At 36.3% G+C, this 22,797-nt stretch overlaps 1 protein-coding gene across 4 annotated transcripts; it reads right to left on the reverse strand.

The window, feature by feature from the left end:
• Positions 1-823: 823 nt before the first annotated feature.
• Positions 824-22,764, reverse strand: LOC129786754 (mucin-2). Of its 4 annotated transcripts, none has more exons than XM_055821959.1 (8): positions 22,490-22,764; positions 16,232-16,569; positions 15,945-16,136; positions 9,506-14,634; positions 9,221-9,319; positions 8,975-9,119; positions 6,711-8,870; positions 824-5,744 (listed from the first exon to the last, which is right to left on the reverse strand). In XM_055821959.1, the coding sequence occupies exons 1-8, from the start codon at positions 22,518-22,520 to the stop codon at positions 5,694-5,696; spliced, it is 8,145 nt and encodes a 2,714-aa protein (XP_055677934.1). In that variant the 5' UTR covers positions 22,521-22,764; the 3' UTR covers positions 824-5,693. The 4 variants fall into 4 exon arrangements, with proteins under 4 accessions (XP_055677934.1, XP_055677935.1, XP_055677932.1 ...); XM_055821960.1 differs by having other exon boundaries at positions 824-5,839; XM_055821957.1 differs by having other exon boundaries at positions 824-8,870.
• Between the last annotated feature and the right edge of the window lie 33 nt (positions 22,765-22,797).

The following is a 22,797-nucleotide window of genomic DNA, read 5'->3' on the forward strand; positions in this document are numbered from 1 at the left end:
CCATCGTGCTCTTTATCAGGGCGCAAGATTTATTTTTGGAAAATGTTTTTGGTGATAGCAGAGTGGGTGTCATCGACATGCTTGGCTGCTAAATTTTATACTCTTTCATTTCTAAGAATTTTCACAGCAATTCCAGGAAGAGGTTTGATGGGGCTTTTGTGAATTTTTATTCCTATTTTCTATTGGAAATTGAGTTTTAAAATTAAAGGAAATATAATTAAATTAAAATATTCTAAATTAAATGAAACGAAAATATGGTCCACAAAGGGTTAAAAAACTTAACTCACATGAAAACAATTTATCTTTCACCAAAGGAAGTTAGATATTCACGAATATCTTAAAATATTATTACGCGTTTTAAGGTAATTGTTGGAAATTAATCAGCTTATTTAACTCTTAATTTGCTGAAATTAATAAACTTTTACTTTAATTGCATTATTCGATTTATAAATCGCTTCTATTCTATTCTATTCTATTCTATTGAAGTTTTTTTTTCAAAACTACTCTATGTAATAGGTACTCAAAAAATCTGATTCAAACAAAATCATTATACGTCTAATAGTGATTCATTTAACCCTACATAGAAACTAAATGGAAATTAATGAAATGTTTTTGCCCTAAATAGAGTATTTAATTGAGAAAATAATAAGTAAAAAAGATTAGATAAAAAAAACTGAATTAATACTTACCTTAAGTTTTCCTTTCGGGTATATCGTAAATGCTACAACCAGTAGAAATAGGTAAAAATAACAATTTCAATGCCAAAAAAAAGAAAAGATGTTTTGAAAATACATGGAGTTAAAAAGAAATAAAAGACAAGCACTTAATTCATTGGAATAAAAGTCACTTTATTTTTACAAGGTGAATTACACATCAAAATGTTTCATTTGAGGTTTCATTTCATCTTTATTCTCTCTTCGCTATTTTTTGTCTCTTCAAAATATATAATAATTATTATTTACTCACAGAACGCAAATAAAAAATTTACAAAGAATAGGAAAGTCATTTTTTCTATTTTAATTCGCATTTTTCTTCACAATTCTTATTGTTTTTTCTTCTACTTCTTTCTTTGTTTGCTGATAGAATGAAAGTTTTATTTGTTGTTGAAAAATAATTTAGAATGAAATAATTTGTAGAATTAAAAATTAAAAAAAAATTGTTTGTTTTATTGTGTGAAAAATTCCTATTCAAGTTTTTTCTTCATTAAAGATGTTTTTTTTGTTGTCTCGTAAAACCGTTGGGCATTTTGTAACAATTATTCTTTTCTTGCTCTTTTTTTCTTTATTTTATTTTATTAATGTTAATAATATTTTCACTATTTACAAGAACCGTTTCAGTCTTAAACGTAACATTTTGTCTGATCTATTTTTTCGTGTTTTTCATTTTTTCCTTCATTTACTTTTTTTTCTTTATACGGAGAATTAGATTATTGAAATATTTTTTTTGTTTAATAATTTACCTTTTTCTTCATTTACACTATTATTTTATTTTTTTGCGTAATTTAGTCGTGTTGTTCTCCACTTTTATTTTTTATTTTTTTACTTTCATCATCATCAATACTAGACACCAATCATCTTATTCATTCATTGATTAATTAATTATTAAGTTTGTTTTTGTTTGTCTCTTTTTTTAGTGCAAAAATTGTGAGAAAAATGATTTGGATTTTTTCTTGTTTTTCATTAAATAAAAATAAATTTATATCAACAAAAATTCATTCCTATTTTTTCGTTCTTAATTTTGATATTTACCAACAATTTTTTTCTTTTAAATATATTTTTTCTTTAGCCCTTTTCTTTTAAATTAAGTCAATTCAAATATATACTTTTATACCCAAATATTCGAATAATTGCAATACTCACTGCGTACTCAACAATTTATTTTTTTTTATTAATTCTTTTCCATTTTTTTTTTATTCTTTACTTCTTAATACAAACTCTGGTCAATTTGACTTAATTGTTGCCTTTTTTTTACATTGTTTTTACTCTCTTTTTCGTGCGAGCATCTCATTGAAAATCGAGACAAATACACTGAAAAAAAATTAATTACGCTTTTTAATTTTTTTCTTTTGTTTTTTTTTTATTATTTTCAATAATTTACTCTACTCCTTTTTTGTTTTACTTATTTGCAAAATTTTACAAACTAAAGAACACAATAATCTTGTCTAATTGATTTTATTTCTTCTCTTCATTTCTTTTCTTTCTTTTCAAATACAATATGTACAATACATTTTTTTATTTAATTGTTTTTTTTTAATGCGAAATGATTTTCGAGAGGGAAAGAATTTTTCTTTTTGTGTGTGTGATGTTTAAAATAATTTTTTTTGATAAAAATATGTGCTGAAAATTATTTTTTTTCTATATTAATTTATGTTTAAAAAAATATTACATTATAATAACCAAACAACCTTGTTTTCTTGCATTTTATTTTAAATTATTCATAATATATTCTGCAACTTAAATGTGCCTCTTTTATCACCATTTTGATAAATTATTTATCAATTTTTTTTTGTTAAATCTTGTAGCGCTATGTTGAAAAAAAAAAACACAGAATATCTTGTAAGTACGAAATAATTAGCGAAAAAAAAACATAATTCAAGGTACATTTGTTGCAAGAGAGTATTTGTCAAAATTTATTTATTTCTCCTCTTTTGTTTAATGTTGTGTGTTTTTAGAAAAATGGCTTTAAAAAAATTCTTTACAATCTTCTTTCATTAATTTCAAGAATACCTACAAAGGAAAAAAACACTGTATCAATTTCTCTTTCCTCTACTCAATGAGCACACAGTCATGGATATGGTTCTCACTATATAAATAAGGGATGGTCACGTTATTTTGGAAACTCTACAGGAACAAAATGGCCAAAATGTGAGAATTTCAAATGATTTTTTTGAGCACAAAAATTTATTTTCTAAATTGAAAATACTGAATTCTTATCAATATTTGGCCATTTAACAAGAGTGCAAGCAAATTTCGAATTCTTGGTTTCAAAATTGGCTTAAAATCGCTCTTGAAAGTCCCCGATTTTCCAAAATAACGTGACCATCCCTTAGGTAATATATTTTAGTTTTTTTCCTCTTCTTTTATTATTGTTTAATTCTTTAACCCTTTTTCTTGTTTTTTTTTTGGGCACTGTGATATTTTTTTTCTTTTTCATTCCATTTTTTCTTTTAAATTTGTTAAAAATCCCTTCGATCAATTTGATATTTGGCACAGAATTTTATTTACGGACATCCCTATTTTTTATTATGCTCAAAAATATTAAGATATTTACCTATAGTTCCATAAACAAAAAATAAAAGAAAATCTGTTGCACTCAAGAGTTTTGAAAATTGAAAAATAATACTTTTATGCTGATTTCTATTTTATTTAGTTTTATTTTTCGAAGAAAGCCAAAAAACGAGAATTACATTCATTTAAAAGAAAAAAGTTTTTGCGACCGTACTCTTGGACTGTTTGGAGTGGACCCTCTGTTTTATGTGGAACAATGTTTAGGGGAATATTTGAATTGTTGAATGACCAAAAGGATAAAACTCTTTAGTTAATTTATTGCTTCTTTAGACTATATCATCAAAGAAATTCGAATTTGAGGAAATTTTTATTTATATTGTTTTTAAAAAATCCAAATTGGATTTAATGTTTTCTTTCGCCAATGAGTAATAAGGGGCGACAGTTTTAAAGGTTTTTATTTGTCATTTACCTAATTACTTTTGACACCAAGATCCTGTAATTTTGCAAATCTTTTTATGTAGAAGAAGATATTTTTTTCTACATTTCAGAATAATTTTTTAATAATTTTTTTGATTGAATTTGAATCTATTGACTTGTTAAATAAAAAATGATTTTATATGGAAAAAAAAATTCGAATTTTTATGGGACAAATCAATATCAAAACCTAGGGAGGAAATATTTTCTACAAAAATAAAAAATCATCGAATATAAACAATTTTTGTTTGAAAATAAAGAAGTAGGTAAGAGCTTCCGCTTTGATTAAAAAGTCTGTATTTTTTTACCCTTCTGGGCTATGAATCTTCAAAAGACTTATATCCTTTTTGCATTCAACCACTCAATTATTTTGTAGGATACAGAAATGGTTTAGGGATCTTATAGTGGGACTTTGATAATAACTTTCTTCATTAAGAATATTCATTCGATTGAGATTTTTAATTAATTTTTTCGGTCTAATAAAATTTTTCTTATAATTTGCTGATAGATATTTCATTTATAAAGAAAAAGAAGTTATTAAATGTTCAAAAAACACCGGATGGGTTTACATTGAGGTTTTTTAGAGGAATAATAATATTTTCTGTGTTCTTCGTTAAAAATTCTTCATCAATTTAGTATCAGCAAGGAGAAAAGACTAATTTTTAAATAATTACCACGAATATTTAAGGGAGTAAAAAAAATAATTATTCGAATTTTCTCTAATTAATTCCCCAAATGGATAAAATAAATAATCTTGCTTGAAGCAATTTATTAAAAGAACATTCTACTAAAGAAGACTAAACTCAAAGTCCCTCCCACCGTGATGACCCCTTAAATTCGTACAGCTAGTTTTGTAAGTATATTTTGTTAGTCAATATTGTTTGCTTAATTAAACACCTAAATATAAAAAGCTAGATTTGTTGAAATTCATTGCAGAGTACGGTCGCTTTTTTATTACATCACGAAATTCCATGCATGTCGCGTAATCACTTGCATAATCGATATTTTTTGTTAATTGTGTTTATTAAAATATCCTCAAATAGGGATATTTGCGGTGAAAATAAATAATTTAATATAATTTGTTTTCCTTTTCCTAAATTAATTTTTCTTCTTCCTCTTCTATTAATTACACCGTTCACCGTTTAAAAAAAAAAAAAACAAAGAAAAGTTTCTTTTTTCATCTTCTACGTAGAATAGAAAAAAAATTACATACAAAGTTGCCGTAAGTGATGTGGGGGGAAAGAAAGATTTATGAGAAAAAAAAAGATAATTAATATAAATTATTTAAAAACTAAACAAAAAAAATAAGAACCGTATTTACCGCCTCAACGCGTCATTGTCGTTAATCTGTTTTTTTTGCAATTATTTATATACAAATTTTCTTTTTCACTTTATTACAAATACCACTATAATTTAATTTCTTATTAATAACTATGTACCTTTTTTTTCTTCCTTTCTTTTATCTAAATCTACTATTTATATATATTAATAATTTAGCTACATGTATATAGACTCATTGATTCTTTTCATTTCTCTCATCTCTTTTCCTTCATCTTTTACCTTGATAAAATATTAATACATTCATTATTAAATGTGCGGTAGTACAAGTTTAGGTATGAATACCAGTAATTGGTAGTTTTTTCCTCCCCATTCACAACTAACTCCCCCTTTTCTCTTTTTCTTTTTCGTGCGTTTTTTTTTCTCAATTTTCTTGTAATTTTCATTAAAATTCTTTATTCATTGCAATGCAATTAATTTTGTTGTTGTTGTTGTGTGAAATGTTTGATTAAAAAATGACATTTTAAATAATTTTTTTAGGATCCCTATACGTAGTCCCATTCCTTGAATATTCTTGAATTTTATTAATTTGTTGTTTGTTTGCTTTTTAAAAGGAATATATTCAGAAAAAAAAACTTTTGCAGTTTTATTTCATATAAAAAAATTTGAGCTAAAGAAGCTTTTAATTAATTTTCCTTTTATTTATTAATTTGATCACAAATACCACGAAGTTTCATTTATCCTTAATTCCTCCCTTTCACATAACTTCAAATCATTCATCGGCACCCCATCCAATTTACGTATTCAATTAGTGAGCCAATTCTCAGAATTTAGCGAATTATATTACATAATAGGATTGACTAAATATTTAGAATTTGTTTTTTTTCTTTACTTTCATGCAATTTATCATGTAGCATCATTTTGTCAATTAAAAGTTTTTTGTTAATGAAATATTAAAAAAAAATGAAAATTTTTATTAAGTAAAAATCAATTTTACTTTGCAACATTTTTTTTTAAAGCTAAAAGAATCTTAATTTTTTGCCCTATTTTCTTTTGACAAAAAAGACTTTTCTAAATTAAAATTAATTAAAATTCAGAAGATTTTTCAGTTTTGTTTGATCTGTTTCACCTATTTTGCCTTTTATTTTTTTTTAAATGGCCTTTTTATTCTGAATGTATCCAATCAACCCTTTCGAGACTTCATGAATCAACGAAAAACTCGCTCATTCTCCACAAATAAATTTTTTGGGCGCTTTTAGAGGATATTTCTCGGCAAAAATATTTTCTTCCTTTTGTTTCAAAGGTTTCAAATAAATTAATCAAAAATTTGGGAATATTTAATTTTCATGCTTGCATCACTGTGTGATCCAATGTGCATGAAAGGGTTAAAAGTTCAATTTGAAAGAAAGAAAATCCCTAAAATGATGCTACAAAATAAATTGCATTGTATTGCTTTGCTGCAGAATTGGCGTGATTTTTTTCTTCTAATTTTCTAAAGCGTTAGAAAGCGAATTTTTTTTAGCTCTCAAGGATATATCGCAGATAAATAAGAATTAAAAAAAGGGGAAATTTTAATTATTAGAAAAACAAATCATCTGGTATTGTTGGTTCATCCTAGAGAGCCGCTGTGGTGAATTCAATAGAAAGTTGTCAGGAAGTTATGATGGACTTGACGGTATCGTCGAGACCAGCAGAATCATGGGATGGTGTCACTGAATTGAAATCACTCACCGCTGTTGTTGAGGACGATGACGATGAGCCCGAAGGTGAGGAATCAATTATAATGTGATGCCCGGAACTTTCTGCACTGCCACCGTGCATGAGACAATCGCTGAGCTCCTCGAGGTGTTGTTGCATTTGATTTTGATGTGTGTGATGATTGAAATGCGTTGCCGGTAGCTGTTTCCTCTTGGCCACAGACGGTGGCCTCGTGACGGCGGATGTTTGACTCGTGGTGGGTTGTTGCTGTTGCTGCTGGAGGGTGGGTATGATGGGTGTTAGTGCCGTATCCGATAGGAATGATCCCATCTGATCCAGGCTGAAGTGAAATGAATCCGCTTCGGAACTCTGAAGATTGAGAATGCTATCAATGGCATTCTGTACTTGTCGACTGATGTCTTCATCGAAATTACTCGAGGTACTCATTGAGATGGAGATGCTATTGTTTTGGGATGCTACAACAGCACCTCCTGCACCACCAGCACTTCCCATCGTCATGGTATTCATTGATCCACATCCTGTGTGATTCATCTGATGATGATGCTGCATACTCATCTCGGATACTTGATGTTGCGTCGGTGTTCCACCCATATCCATGAAATCCCTATCAAGCATATCTTTGTTGATGAAGCACATCTTCTTCGACGGAACCACATCGGCATGTGCCGCAAGGAGATCTCCATTCCATAGACGCTTATTGATTTCCGTCGTTCCATCCTCCCCAGTGTGATGATGTTGATTTGTCTCACCCAAAACGCAATCCATTGTATCCCCCATGAAGTCATACTGCTGACTGGATGGCTGTTGATGATCCAACGAGTGCGGATGATGATCCATTGTTGGGGTATTTGAGTAATCAGACATCCATCGATTGTTGTTCCCCATGTGCGTGGTTGAATCAACAAAATTATCCGCAGCTGTTCCCATAAAGGATCTCTTGGGGAAGCACGTGGATTCCCCGGAATCATTCCCACTTGCCGGTGACATGAGAATATCCCCATTATTCCATTGTCGCTTATTCATATTACTCTGTAACATCCCCGGATGCAGGTTATTGGCTGTATGCGGGTTAATAGCTGTGTAGGATGTTGTGGAATCTTGCGTGGCTCCCTGGAAGAGTGCTTCAAGGCGTGTCTCCACGAGATCCGCCTTATCATCTTCCGGTGCTTCCCCAAACATTGCCTCAAGGCGCGTTTCAACTGATTTATCACCTGCATTGCCCACAATTGAATCCGTATTGAAGAATTCCGACAATGGCGAGTTAGACGTTACAATACTCTCCGTGTTACTCTTTGCAGACGTTGAGGGAGGATTGAAGAGATCATTTAGTTGATGTTCAACACTTTTTGGGCTGTGATGATCAAATATCTCCGAAAGTTGCTTCTCCACGGATTTACTGTGATCCAATGGCGAAGAATTTGGGGATGTTCCCATGGAAATCTCACTGAGTTTCATCTCATTCCTCTTATTACTCTCACTTATGTAACCCAATTCCTTTTGGATGCACAACCACTCATCGTACGGTTCAGGTTTGGAATCCTCATCCGGTGGTTCGGCATCCTTGATGGCAACATCTTGCTGCTGTTGCTGCTGCTGCTGCTGATAGTAATCCAAACCAAATTGATAACCATCCTCAACGAGATCTTGATTCTTTGTTGGGGCACTTTCACACTTTTTCATGATAAAACTCGGCGTTATTTCTGATTCAATATCAAATTGTTCCATTTCCTTCTTCGTATCACTTGATGGATTCTTTGCACTCAATTGATTTGTACCACTACTACCACTATTTGCTGTGCCATAGTGCACAACAGACACATGCTTCACATCACTTGCTGCTGCTGCTGCTGCTGCTACTGCTGTTGTTGCTCTACTTGGTGGTCGATTTTGGGCAGATGTTGTTACATCTCCAGCAGCAGCGCCAGCAGTTGACGACACATCAGAGACACTCTTTGATTCAACAATCACATCCTCCTTCTTCACTTCACACTTCACCTCACTCTTTACATGCGACGGTGGCACTATTTCACCTGCTTCACTACTGGATTCCTGCACCTTTGCCGAAACATTCAAATCATTCGAAATATTCATCTGAATGTTGAGGATTTCCTTTTGAATATCCGACACGAGTAGTCGATCAATCATCATCAATTCCGATGTTTGAACATGGTGCTGTAAAAGAGAGAGAAAGAGAACAAGAATAAGTTGATGATTTGTTAAAATAAAATTCAATGCAAAAGCACAACAACACGTGTGGAATTTTGCTTTATTCTTACCGTTGATTCTTTCATAAGTAGCAGCTGATATTTATTAATCATGCCATTGAATTGATCTTGAAACTGATTTGCCGTCTTCTCAAATGCCTCCATTTCACTTTGAACCTCCTCCTCATTCTCACCATCGCCATATGTGCAGTGATACCTATTAGTGGAAGAGCCATTGAGGCCATTGTTGAAATAAATAATAATAAATACTTTCCACAGTCAAAACAAATATTAAATATCATCCATATTATTACATACCGTATTAAGCGCTTAATTGCATCCTCTTTACTATGGAATGGTGTTTTAGCATCTGGATTTGTACATCCTTCCTGATCCACTGCTAATTGCCTCTCAAATCTATATTTTAATAAAAAATTGGGAGAAAAGAAAGGAGAAAACAAAGAATTTTTATTGAGAATTTAGAACTTTTTAATTGTTGAAATTCTGTGCTCTCTATTGGGAAACGTGATGAGAGCTTAAAAGGACTCTCTTGAGGAATTTCAAGGAAGTAAACATGCTCTCTACTCGCTACTTTATACTCACAAACATTGTCTGGGAATCTTCATTTTCGGACTCATCTGTGGTGCACTGATGCTCTCAGCATTGACATTCGGTGCAAGAAGTTGATGACTTGAATTTCCTGGCAATATTTTTGCATTTGTCAACAAGATTGTTGGCGAGGCCGTTGATGCTGTTGCCGCGGTGACTGCTACAGCTGGTGATGGATGAATTTCCTGCTTTATAGCCATTGGGGGTGTTATCTCAATGGGCGACGGGAGGAAGCCACCGCCTGGTGTTGCAGATTGCTTGGGTAATGCAACAGCCACCTGAAGTTGCGTTGTTGGTACAGCTGCTGGTGCCATTGTGGGGAAGGAATGTGATGTTGGAATGGTGGGAATAATTTTTCCCGTTGCAAGGATTTTCTGTTGTTCCAGAAACAGTCGCTGGAGAGCCGCATGAATGTCCGCATCGGTCATTGCATGGAGATTCGTGAGTGTTGGCAGGGGTTGATTGTACACAGAACTCGTAGCATCGTAATCCATGGGAATGGTGAGCGTGGACAGGAGAGTCTTGTTCTGCAACTTCCCCGAAAGTGTTTGAATCTTCATTTGAACATCCTTCAGCATTTGCTGCTTTTGCGGTGTCAGTTGAATTGTTTGAACACGCGGAAGGGTTGTATTGACACTCACAAGGGGCGGAAGGGATCCCCCAGTGCTGCCTGTTGCATGATTCTTGCTATTTGCCGCATTTGCCGGTTGTGAGTGAACTTTGGGCTGAATCAGTGGTTGCTGATGATGCGTATGGTGATCGGGACTTGGTGATGTAATCATTGGTTGCACAACTTGTGGTTGCTGCTGCGGCTGAGCTTGATTGATGGCAGGACTTAAAATTGGGTGTGAATGGGCATTTGTTGATGATGCCTGATGCCGGGCATTGTTTGAAATAATACTCGGACGTACTATTGCAGTATTTGGCACATGTACGGATGATGTAGTCGGTGTTGAACACACAACTGTCGTATTCAGTTGAACATTTCCCAAACTTGTGCTCAGAGCATTGGATGTTGCAACTGCGGAACTTACCGTGCACGGATGCACCAAAGCACGTCCCTGTGCCTTCGTTGAGCTATCATTGAAATGATTGCACTTCTGCAGTGTCCGATTCTCCATCATTACGACATTCTTTGTCGGTTGCGTCATCTTTATCACCTTTGCCTCACTCACTGGCTTCAACTTCTTCACTTTGGCTGCTTTCTTCACTTTATTCTCACTCACTTTCACCGCTGCTGCAGTTACCTTCGGCGGGTCCTTTGGTAACTGCGACAGTTGCTGCTGCTGCACTGCACTTTGATGATTACTGACACTCGTTGCGGCTGTTGTGGTGATTTGCAGTGTACTTGAGGAAACCTGAGGACCTGCAACTGTAGGCAATTTCTGGGAATTCATCTGACTCTGCTGCGTCGACTCAATGCGATCTTGCGCCTGATTAACCTGTCCGATGTTATTGAAATGAATCTGTCCCTGCAGCAAACACTGAGCCAGTTGCTGTGCATTAATACCAGCCGGAACAATGAGTAACCTCTCCATGGGACCCAGGGATGCAGTTGTTAGTCCCGGATTAATTTGTGTTATTTGATTTGTAATCGTATTGAGGGAGAATAGCTGCTGATTTGGCCCTATCTTTGGCAATTCCACAAATTTGGGCATATTTGGATTCATCAACACTGCTGTTGATTGCGGGGATATTGTTGCAGTTGATGTTTGCAGCTGAGCCGTTGCTTGTTGCACCTTTCGCACATTCTTCAATCCCTGCTGCACTTCAGGTTGTTGGATCACAGATGCCGTTGTTGTCAGCTGCACACTCTGTGGCTGCTGACTCGACTGGGATGAAAAGATTGTATTTTGCGTCACAACGGGGGATGTTTGCTGCAGAATTTGCCCCTGAGCCGTGCTAAACAGTGCACTACTCAACTGCTGTGAACCACCACTTGCAATCGTTGTAGCTGCTGATGTTGGTGTTTGCGGTATAAAATGCGCCGTACTGGCTTGAGCTGCTGCCGCGGGGATGACAATACTCTTCCCCTGATGCGTGGTGACAATACTCTGTTGCGTTGGGAGAGATTTCTGTGGTGCAATGATGTTATTTGTGAATATCTTGGGTTGATTTTGCACAGGCGTTGATTGTTGCTGTTGAGCCAGAACTTGCTGCTGCTGCTGCTGCTGCGGTTGCTGCTTCTCCACATTTGGGGGTTCCGTAATGAGTGTCACATTCCCCAGAGCACCACTGAGAATGGTTTGAAGGATAACTTGTGATTGAGCATCTTGCGGAGCATTTGCATCATGCCGCAGGAACAAACGTCCATCCTCGGCGAGTGATAAACTCAATGCACCCGTGAGTTGTGGCATGAGGGGATGCGGTGCAATTTGCGGCTGAAGATTGTTTGGTAGATTAATTTGGACGTTCGGTTGAACAATATTCGGTTGCAAATTCACCACATTTGGCGCAGCAACAGACTGAATGGGCGCAGCAGTGGCAATTTGATGTTGCAGTATCTGTGGTTGATGCACAACATTCGTTCCTGCACCGGAGCTGGCTGTTGTCACAATATTAGGCAAACCAACAACTTGCTGACTTGCACTTACAATAATTTGCTGTTGGGGTGCAACAGAAGTCATTTGTTGCAGTTGCCCCTTCGTTGTATCCATTATTGGGGTTATTTGAATTTGATTATCAATTACATTCTTTGCCGACATTGGGGCTGCTTTTGTCCCATCCACTTGAGATATTTGTATATTCCCAATTTGTCCTGGTACCACACCAACGAGATTCTTCACGGCTTTCTCCAATTTCTTGCTATTCTTCTTTGAGCTTTTCTTCTTATTCGAACCACCACCGCCAGTTCCTCCTGGTGGTGTTGTGGAGCTTGTTGTGGACGTGGGTGTTGTTGGTGTCGCTATTGTCACGACAGTTGATGTATTGGCGGTACTTGCAGTTGTTGATGGAACTGCTGAGGCTGTGGTTGTTGTTGTTGGTGTCACAACACCCATCAATTGATTCTGAATCTCATTAATTTGACTCTGAAGTGTGGGTGTAACTGTGCTACTGAGGACTGTATTGACAAATGTTGGTACACACATTGATGTTTGCGGAAGCGTAATACCGACACTTCCGCCAGCATCTGTTGCCATTGATTGCCCCGAAACGATAACGCCACTCTTCTCACCACTATCGGAGGATGGAATGTGTGGAATGGAGATAGTATACGGCTGCCCCAGAGTACCTTCAGTTGAATCAATGGTGATCATAAATGGTGCTCCACTGCCAGGAGTTGAATTCGTCTGGACAGTTTGCACAACGGGATCACTCTTCAATTCCGGCGTCACCTTTGCCACAGCCGTTGTAACCTTCTGCTGCTGCTGCTGCATTGTATCACTATTCTCTACACTATTTGGAATTGTAAAACTGAATGGAATGTCTGTGTTTTGTCCTGAAAAGGGTATCGTTATCATTATATCTCCTGCTGTGGATGCAACATTTTGCTCCTGCTGCATTTGCGGTGATGTCTCCTTGATCTCCATCTGAGGATCCGCCGTGGTCATTGGCATGTCCATTTCACCATCCATTAAGTCATCATCATCCATAATACCACACAACTTCATTACATTCGCTAAATCCAACTTCCCCGTACTCATTATAGCTCCGCCAGTGTCTGAATTCGATGAACTTTGTTTCTTTTTGGACTTTTTCGCCTTCTTGGGCTTACTCGTGGACACTGAGGTGGCTTTCCCGGATGCACTGTCGTGCTTCCCCCCACCCGATGAGCCCTCATTCTTGCTGTCAATCTTCTCAACTTGCTGCATCTTCCCGTGTGCAGTGTGTTTGACGGGAGTTGGTGGATTCCTCACTGGTTCCGGGGTGACAGATTGCAAGATTGTTGGATGCTGTGGCGACATTATTGGCGATATGGGGATCGGTGGTATTTGCTGCTGTGCCAATTGCTGTGCCTGCGACACTGTGATGGTATTCTGGTGTTGTGCCGTAAATTGCATTTGGGCTGAAACAACCAAATCACCTCCGTGTGATTGCTGCGGTGGTGGAGGTGATTGGAAAGCAGCCATATTCTGCGATGCCGCTGCTGCAGCTGCAATTTGCGACAAATTCGTACTGCTGATCTGATTCAAACTTATATTCTGATTGAGCTGATTGAAACCGGTAAGACTCTGCTGAAACTGCGACGGCAGTTGCGAGATGAACTGCCCATTGAGCCCATTGGGCATTTGGATGTGCGTGAGATTTCCATTTAGTTGCAAATTCTGTATTTGCGCCACACTCTGCCCAATCAGGTGTTGATTGATGGCTGCTGCAATTTGCTGCGGTTGCCGCTGTGCCTGTAGCCCACCGAGTTGTGTGAGTGGTGTGCCGGTGTTTGTTTTGATACCCTGCAAATTCTGCTGAATGAGATTCGCCTGGGATGACACAATGAATGTCGGCGTGGCTGCTGCCAGCTGCATCGATCCATTGGCATTCACAATTCGCAGCAATTGCTGGGGCTGCGGGGGCGGAAGCTGTGGCCGGGTGTTGTGAATCACCAAGCCGGGTGCAGTTATCTGCGGTGCCGACGGACGCAGGATAAACTGAACACCTTGTGGGGTGTTCTGTTGCACAATCACTGGCATCTGATTCACCAGCAGGGGCTGCGTATTGAGACCCCCAGTTGGGAGAATGATATTCCCCTGGGTGGCATTGGCGGTGGCTGTTGTTTGTGCAGCTGCCGAGATCACTTGATGCGGTGGGGCAGATTGTTGTGCCTGCTGAACAACCTGTGGTGCCTGCGACTGCACAATTTGTGTCTGAAGCTGAGTCTGTTGCTGCTGCGATGGGTTTGGCTGATGATGCCCAATCTGCAGCGTCCCCTTTGCCACAGTCGTTGTATTCTTCCCACCTGGAGTCACCTGAAGGACCGTAGTCGTGGGCTTTGGCAGGATTTGCTGTGGTGCCTTGTTATTCTTTATCTGTTGCTGCTGATGACCCACAAATTGGCCCGGTTGCTGCGTATGCTGCGGAGCAATGGCCTGTGCCGACGAAATGATGTGAGCCTGTCGCTGTGGCGCAATTATCTGTGGTCCTTGGATTATCTGCAGCAACTGATTGCCGCTACTCATCACCGGAATCTGCCCAATGGAGATAAGGCATTGATTAGGCGACGCATTTCGGTAGGTAGTGATTGTTTGAGCATGCAAAAGATACTATATTGAGGGGTGGATGAACTTTGAAGGGAATTTCTGCCAAAAACTATAATAACCAGACCACACTGCCCTTGAAACACATCGCCAAGCACATGGGACTGGCCCTTTTACGAGCTATCCTCAATGCCATAAGGTGCTATTGACCTCATTCCCGCCCTATGCAACCCAACACGACCCTCGAGCATCAATATCAATCAGCATTTTGCAACATATTCGATTAGGCTATCGAACTTCAAATCAGTTTAAGGACTCTCTCAGGAGGCTTCAGATATAAATTCAGGGCTTTTAGGTAATTTCATTCATGCGATACATAATGATATGATAAATGATGTGTTAACTGTCGATAAATCCAACAGTAATTCTGTAAGCATTGATTTTTTTGTTTTCGATTTTTACAATTAAAGTCCAATAAAAACGGATAAATAATTGCAATTTAACGTAAAAACATTTTTAATATCTTTACGCAAATCTTAGTTTTTTTTTCTTAAACTTATTTTCAATCTGTTTGTCAGTCAATTGAGCAAATAAACATTTTAATTTGTCATTAAAACTTTTTTTTATACAGAATGTGTGGCAAATTCTCATTAAAATTATACTATTTACAATTTTTCATAAAATATTTGAGGTTAGGGAAGAAAATTAAATTAAATTTTTGAAAGTTATCCCACTTTACACCGCACCTTCCCCTAAAAAATAGTTTGAAACATAAAAAACCGCCACCTATGATTTTTCTGATAGTTTGACATTTCTTTTGTTTTTTTTTTCTCCGAAGAAGCCGCCAATGTTTATTTCTTAGAAAATCAATTTTATCTCAAGAATTGCAAAGTAAGTGGGTAAAATATAGTGAAAATCTTCAGAATACATAGTTATCTAGCTTCCAAGAAAGGAAAATAGAAAAATTTGATTCTTCAGAGCCGAAATAAAGATGCTTTCTATTTCATGAACTTCCGGAAAAGTCTGACGTCATTCTTCTAATAAAATCAGTGAGCCTTCCAAGGACAAGAGGACTTTATTCAAATCAAGGTAAAGATTGCAATATATTCTTTGAATATTCTTATCTCTGTGTGTGAGTGAGTGTGTGGAATGAAATCAATATCTTTTGCACAAAATTGAGTTTACATAAGGGGGTATTGAGTTTTGTGGTTTAAATAAATATATTGGGGTTGGGCAGTTTTTGGCTTTTTTATGTTTTTTTTTTTTGATTCACTGCTAAATAATGTTTTAAGCTAAATTACCTGCTGAATAATTGGCTGTGGTGTGGGCGGCCGTAGTGTTGTATTTAACGTTGGACTGGCAATGGGACTTGGGCTAGTAATGGGACTATTAGTCAACGACATGGCTTTTTTGGATGCCTTTGGGCTGCTGGCCGTTGCAGACATTCCATGGCCATGGCCGCCATGGGGTTGAGCTGTTTTCTTTCCAATTTTCTGTAAAATTAACAAATTTGCATATTAATTTCTAACAATGGGTTTATTGTAAAGAAAAAATGGAGTGGATGGGGGAGGAAGGTGGTATATTATACCTTATTTAGAGCGATATTGTTGGAACCCACGAGGGTTGTATTGAGTTCGGTGCCAGTGTTCGTGATAAACGTACTCGCCCCCGCCGGTGATTGCGTGGGACTCGGCCTAAAGAGAACAGTACCGGCATTTGGGCTATTTGCCACCTGATGGAAGGATGGCCGGCGTGTGGGGATCGTTGTCTTGTGATCTGACTCTTGAGTCACCACCGTATTGTTGGTCACCAGCAGAACATCCTGACCAAACGGTGACTGCGAGGGAGACGGCTGCAGTCGCGGACTGGCCGGAATCGATGGTGACGGACTAGGTGCAATAAATGAACCAGGCGGAGAGAGAATTCCTAGAAGGAAAAATAAATAAATTCATTTCAAAGGTATAAATTGATTCTCAGATAATTATGGGCAATTCTCAAAATTATGTTTCAACTTTTACGAATACACTACATAGATACATATATGTGCACTACACGTAACACTTTATATGTAGGTATATATATTGCATGAACATCGGGAGAAGGGCGAATGCAATAAAATATTATTCTCGAATTATTCTTCAAGTTCAAAAGCTATTATTTACCGATTAGCATTCAAGAGCCCAAGAGCAGTCAATTATATTTGCCAGACTATATGAGACTCTCCCGGAATGAGTCCTCCTTTGCGAGACGTTCGTTCGTTTTTTTATTTGTGTCCCTCGTCTTCAATCTAATTCCAACAGTAGTATATATATTTTGCGATAACCAATTTCTTGTCCATTGTGTGGCTAAACAGCGTATTTGCTCGATATATTGCAAAAAGTAGCCTTTTCACCAGATGCGAGTAAGCAAAAAGGGGCCAAAAGTGGTCCTCCAAAAGTAAAATCTTACACCTTTTTCTTCTCTTCGTTTTTTTTGTCCACTTTTTTTGTTCTTCTTCTTCTGTGGCTTTATAGAGGGATTCTCTTGTCTCGCACCAAAAAGAGTAGATTGATATACACCAAAACAAAAGTGGCGATATTGTCAAACACTCCAGCCAATCAATTGTCGCCCATTTAGCGCTATGCGCCCATGTATTTCCTCAACTCTATCCAACTACACGCCAAGTACTTCCATCAATTTGATCACAAATGGGAATTTAATGCGACAATAAACACCATTTTTCAATAAATATTGGAAGAAATCGACATTTGTAGTCAATCACACACACTTTATTACGCTCTTTTTATGAATCTCCCCAACATACAAAATCTCTTCTCTCCCAGCCTCTCCCCTTCTCTCTTGCTCTCGCACAAGAAGCAAATCCATTTCTACTGTTTCCATTTCATTCCCAGGAACAATCGCACACGATTATATACATATTTTGCTTCTCATCGAATTTATGCTCAATTCTATCTACAACACGGTATATTTTCTGATGCGATGCTCTTCTCAAACTCTTAGTCTCTCTCGCTCTCTTCTGACTGATTCCTCTCTTTATGCGACTTTCCATCCTCAAACGTACTCTCGGCCATCGTTTGTACGTACCTTCGTGCGCCAAACTTTGCTCTTTCTCTCGGGCAAACCCTGTATGTTGTATGTTTTTTTATGCTGCATGTGTGTATGCTGAGGAAAATGTTTATGAAGTTGTATGCGTGTGACTCATGTTCTCGCCATTCAATATAGAAAGAAAATCATCCAAATCCAAGAGAGAGAGAGGATGGTCGTCGAAGATTATTGCTTAACTATATACATACATATATATGACGCGAACAGAGAATGTTTGCAGAGAGAGAAGAGAGCGAGAAAAGGTTTTTAGTAGATAGAGAGAAGATGGTTATATTTTCAACCACTTGCGCGACACCTTCAATTTCACAATGGCATAATTTAATTGCCAAAAATTGCACACACATACTCATTCCTTCTCTTCCCTCGCCCCCCACATTGTGGTGCCATCGAGACAGAAATAAATTTTTAACAAAAAAAAGTATATATCGAGATTTTCGTCACTTTTTTTCTGCTTTTGCTCGTTGATCCAACAATGCCATACAACAGCGATAATTGCTCACGTTTATGATATCAATAAAAGTTCGCCGTATATATTTGGGGAATTGTAGGGGAAAAAGACATTTTTTATGGATTTTTTTTCTTCAATTTGCATCACTATCTATGAGCTTTTATTTGTTATTCTTTTTAGTTTTTTTTCTGTATACTATGTGTAGTTTAGATTACCTATGTATATAGAAAAGATATATATTTAATGGGAATATAGTAAAAGGATCAGTATAGGATACATGGGAGTGGTCTATAATGTGAGTACCATTACACACAGGATGTACTCCAGCAATATTGGAGGACCTTCTCTTCCCACACTCTTATGCTCAATGCTCATCTAAAATATGTTCATCAAATTTTCAAACATGAATATTTTATCACTTTACCTCCGATGACAATGAGAAAATTTTTCTGATTGACTTATTTAATTTTCATCGAGAGAATTTCTATGTAATATTTATTATTTCTTTATGAATTAGGTATTAATATTAAAATTTACATCTCGTTTAAATTGTTTCATTTTCTGTAATAGCTTTGATAAAAAAATCGAAACTATTTCTTATTAATTAAGTATGTCAATGATTATTTGGTAGATTAAGGAATTAATTTAATAACAATATTAGTATTTTAATAATATTCCAGAATAGGGCTGTTATATAGGTTCCACAATCATATTTGCTATGATAATTTTGTTTAGGCTAATGTTGATTATCATCATAAAATTAATTATTATGAATAATATCATTAGGAAAAAAATGTTATCGGTTGCATTTTGATTTAATTTTTTAGTATAAAGTCATAACTGAGTATTCCAGCACTTAAATACAGAATAATAAAAATGCAATTAATGAAGTTTTACATTTGAAATTCATAACATTTTAGTACATTTGATGGATAGATTGCGAGATTTTTACAATTCAGCAATAAAAAATAAATAGCAGATGACTGATAAAATAAGTAAAGCCAAAAGGATCTGGTAGCATTTTATATAGATAATTCTGACTAAAGTTATTATAATTTATTAATCAATATGTATTATTTTAATTGAATTTATAATGAGCAGTGCTGGTTTTGACGCTTATAAATTAGTATAAAATGCAATAAATTAAATTAAATTTTAATGCATTTAAGAGTTAAAAATAAATCCATTACTGAATCATTAAGTTTGATATGTACTATTGTGAAATTATATAATTCGTTGAATTTCATCTGGAATAGCTCTCATAATGCATTAATTCAATCTTCCAAAATGTTCTAATGTAAGACGCACTAATTGCATAATATTTGTTTTCAAAACAAGTTGACTTATTTTGTAATTGATGCTTCAAATGGGACAGATTGTTAAAATAAGATATCTGTGGTAGGCATGGTGTCTCACAATTTCACCAACTTTATGTGAAACATGCACATACAATAGGTAATTTATCTCAAAATTGGACCACAATATAGAGATAAACGTATCTCTCTTTGCAAGAAGAGGAAGAATTTCCTACTGATAAATCAAGATAAATCCAACATAATGATTCTCTTGCGTTTCTGTTGTATGGCTTTGTACTTTTGTGTGTAAAGTCCCAAAATACACGCACTTGTGTTTATTTTCACGACTCATTGCAGTTTAATCTCCTCAGAGAACTAATGTTATTAAATATATATGCTTAAATAATTACCCATTCAATAGACTCGCTAACGAAAGTGATTAGTTAATTAGCCACCACAAATCCCTCGTTTACATAAATATATAATCTATGCAGAAACTCTTGAATGGAAAACAAAAGGTTTGACTTTGAATACAAATAACAACCATTTATGTGATTCCATCTCCAAGACGTTTCTGTTGTGTGTACAAAATATTAAATGAAAAAAAAATCTGAAAGTTTGTATATCTTTCCTAATGTTGGAGGCGCCTCCACATTTAGGCCATAAGTACCTGGAAATCTCGCGGAGGAAAAGAAAAAAAAAAGAGACGCGATCCCAGAGATCGCGTTTTATGTCTTTGTCGACGAATTATTAAAACTGTTCTTCTCTTCAATATTAGAGAACCCCGTTATTCTACGAGCACATATCTGTCTCATTTTAATTTAAATAATACCCGCCACTTCTTTTTCTTGTCATTTTCCACAGACGAAGAGAAAACAGCGCAAAGATCGAAATTGTCTAGGCCTTTGCCCATCTCAACCGCCACCCTCTCTCTTTCGGTGGCGTCCAAAAGCCCTCCGATGAGCAAAATAATGCGAGGGAGGATGGGGGGCATGTGTAGAACGGGGTGGACGACGTCGAAGAAGTCTCGGGAATCATATATGCGCGTGTCAAATACCAAATACTCCTTCTTCACTTCCTCTCCGCATCCTTCGTCTTATACGCTCCGTTTTTGCCATAAAAAAAGAGAGACAACATCGAGCATAGTCATGGTCTTTTCTTTTATCCCAAAACTGCTGCTACCTGATTTTAATTTTCCCTCTCTCTTTTCCCAAAAGAGATTTAAATGCGTATGTATGCGCAATGTGAGGGTGTGTGTGTTGCTTCTATGTGTATGTGTAATTGTTTCGATAAATTGTACACGTGAGTGCGCTGGTGTTGATTTCGCGCGAATAAGTCGATTGATATGACGATAAGGGTGAATGCGATGAACATATGCTCTATGTACATATGTTGTACGGGGAGACAAGGAGACCATTTATCACCCATATTATTGAGCGCGTTTAAAACAGGACACACTTAATCAACTTACAAAATGCAACAAATTCATTTGCATTGATTAACTCTTTTTTTTTTCTTTGAGAAAAAAATGTTATTTCCTGAGATCTTTTGAGAAAACAACAACGACGATGAAAAAAAATGTCACATGATAGAGATTTTTTTTGTGTGTAGGTAGTAGTTTTAATTACCACTTAATTAGTAAAAATAGAATATAATATAAATTGAATAAACAATTCGTATACCTATTTTGCAAAAATGTGTAAATGAGAAAAGAGAAAATCTTGTGCGAAATGTCAACATTTTTTTTGCATCATAGAGAAAATATGTCGCAAGATAAACTAATTACTATGAAAAAGCATAAATGTACATATTAATATTTTAGTTTTGGGGTTGTTGAAAAGATGGCAAAATGTAAATCATCGCCCTCTTGTTATAGAGAGGGAGAGGGATGTCCTACCAATGTATTGGTTGGATACATATTTTTTTTATGAGTGAAGCAATTATATTGATCTTGCTCATGGTGGTGCAGCTGCGATGTATGAATGAAGGAAGCATTTTCATCGCGTGTGTGCGCGCGCGACAAAACAAATCCCAATATGTTTTTGTTAGTTTGTGGTGGTTTTTTATCATTCTCTCCCTTTCTTGCACCTATGCTAATGCTCATTTGTGTGTGTATGTGTGTGCACTATGGAGAGTGAGAGAGAGACTAAGAATGGGACACCCCTGAGAGAGAGAGACTCTCTTGCTGACAACATTGAAAATACAAATTTTTAATATAATTGCGTCCGCACACGTAAAATTCTCGACATTTTAGGTGTGAGGTGAAAAAAAAACTCATCTCAGCCATACTCATCCCGCAATAACATCCTCAATACCAAATTTACAATTTAGATCACAGAAAGTTGCCTTTTTAGGCTTAAATCTTCTCACTAAATGCATCTTTGAATGAATTGAATGATGAAGGAGATGAAAAAAATAAAATTAGAAAATCGCATAGGGGTTGGGGGTAGGAAAACGTATTAGAAACCGAATTGTAAAGAAATATTTTGAAGTAACTATCTAACCTAAAATATTGTTTCAATATGATCCTCATTTTCAAGGATCAACTGAGACGCTAATGCTAGGATGATCCTTTTGATGGATTTTCTTCATGCTAAGGAGCAATCGTGTGTGCTTTCAATTGAAAGCAAGGTGAAGGCAATCGCGAGCTTGTGTTGCTGATGGCGCTTTCTCCGCCGCGAAAGAAAGGCCGTGTGTCGTGAGTAAGAAGAGTTTTGCCTGGTGAGATGGAGGAAGCCCAAGCTTCGCCAATTCTCTCGAACGTGTGGCCAATTTTCGGACCTAACTCAGGTGGCGGCTGAGTGAGAGAGAAGGTATATGATCTATGAGATGAAAAACGTGAAGAAGTACCGAGCGAGTCTTCCGTGTGTGCCAATTTGGAGTCTTGCACAAAATTTCAAACTCCCTATAAGCCAAATTCATCCCAAAAATGTACAATAGACTACATATGCATTGCCCAAGGATCCTCTGGATGGGTTTAGGATGATGGGAAATTTACCTGTTTTATCCAAAGACTGTCTGCGATTCATTTGATATGAGTGTGACAGGAGGAATTCGGCGCCCAGGAATTTCTTCACTTTCCAGGCCACACCGAATTACATTTCACTCCTTTCTGTCCAATATGCACGTACAGGAGAACATTAAGAATGCACACAACAACATCATAATCACCAGCATTCATTTCACACTGTACCACATCATTTTTAAAATTCACTCACTTATTTTTATTATTATTAGTTATTGCTCTTGTGGCAGAATGGTGTAGTTGTCACATATTCAGCATAATGTGGCAATTGGCAGCCATGT

Source organism: Lutzomyia longipalpis, chromosome 1 (assembly GCF_024334085.1).
Source record: "Lutzomyia longipalpis isolate SR_M1_2022 chromosome 1, ASM2433408v1".
Classification (NCBI taxonomy): domain Eukaryota; kingdom Metazoa; phylum Arthropoda; class Insecta; order Diptera; family Psychodidae; genus Lutzomyia; species Lutzomyia longipalpis.

Coding starts and splice junctions, on each gene's coding strand:
- LOC129786754 (XM_055821957.1), bottom strand. CDS start 22,520: ATGAATCGCAGACAGTCTTTGGATAAAACAG. Junction 16,570..22,489: donor ACAGTCTTTGGATAAAACAG/GTAAATTTCCCA, acceptor TTTTCCTTCTAG/GAATTCTCTCTCCGCCTGGT. Junction 16,137..16,231: donor ACAATATCGCTCTAAATAAG/GTATAATATACC, acceptor TTAATTTTACAG/AAAATTGGAAAGAAAACAGC.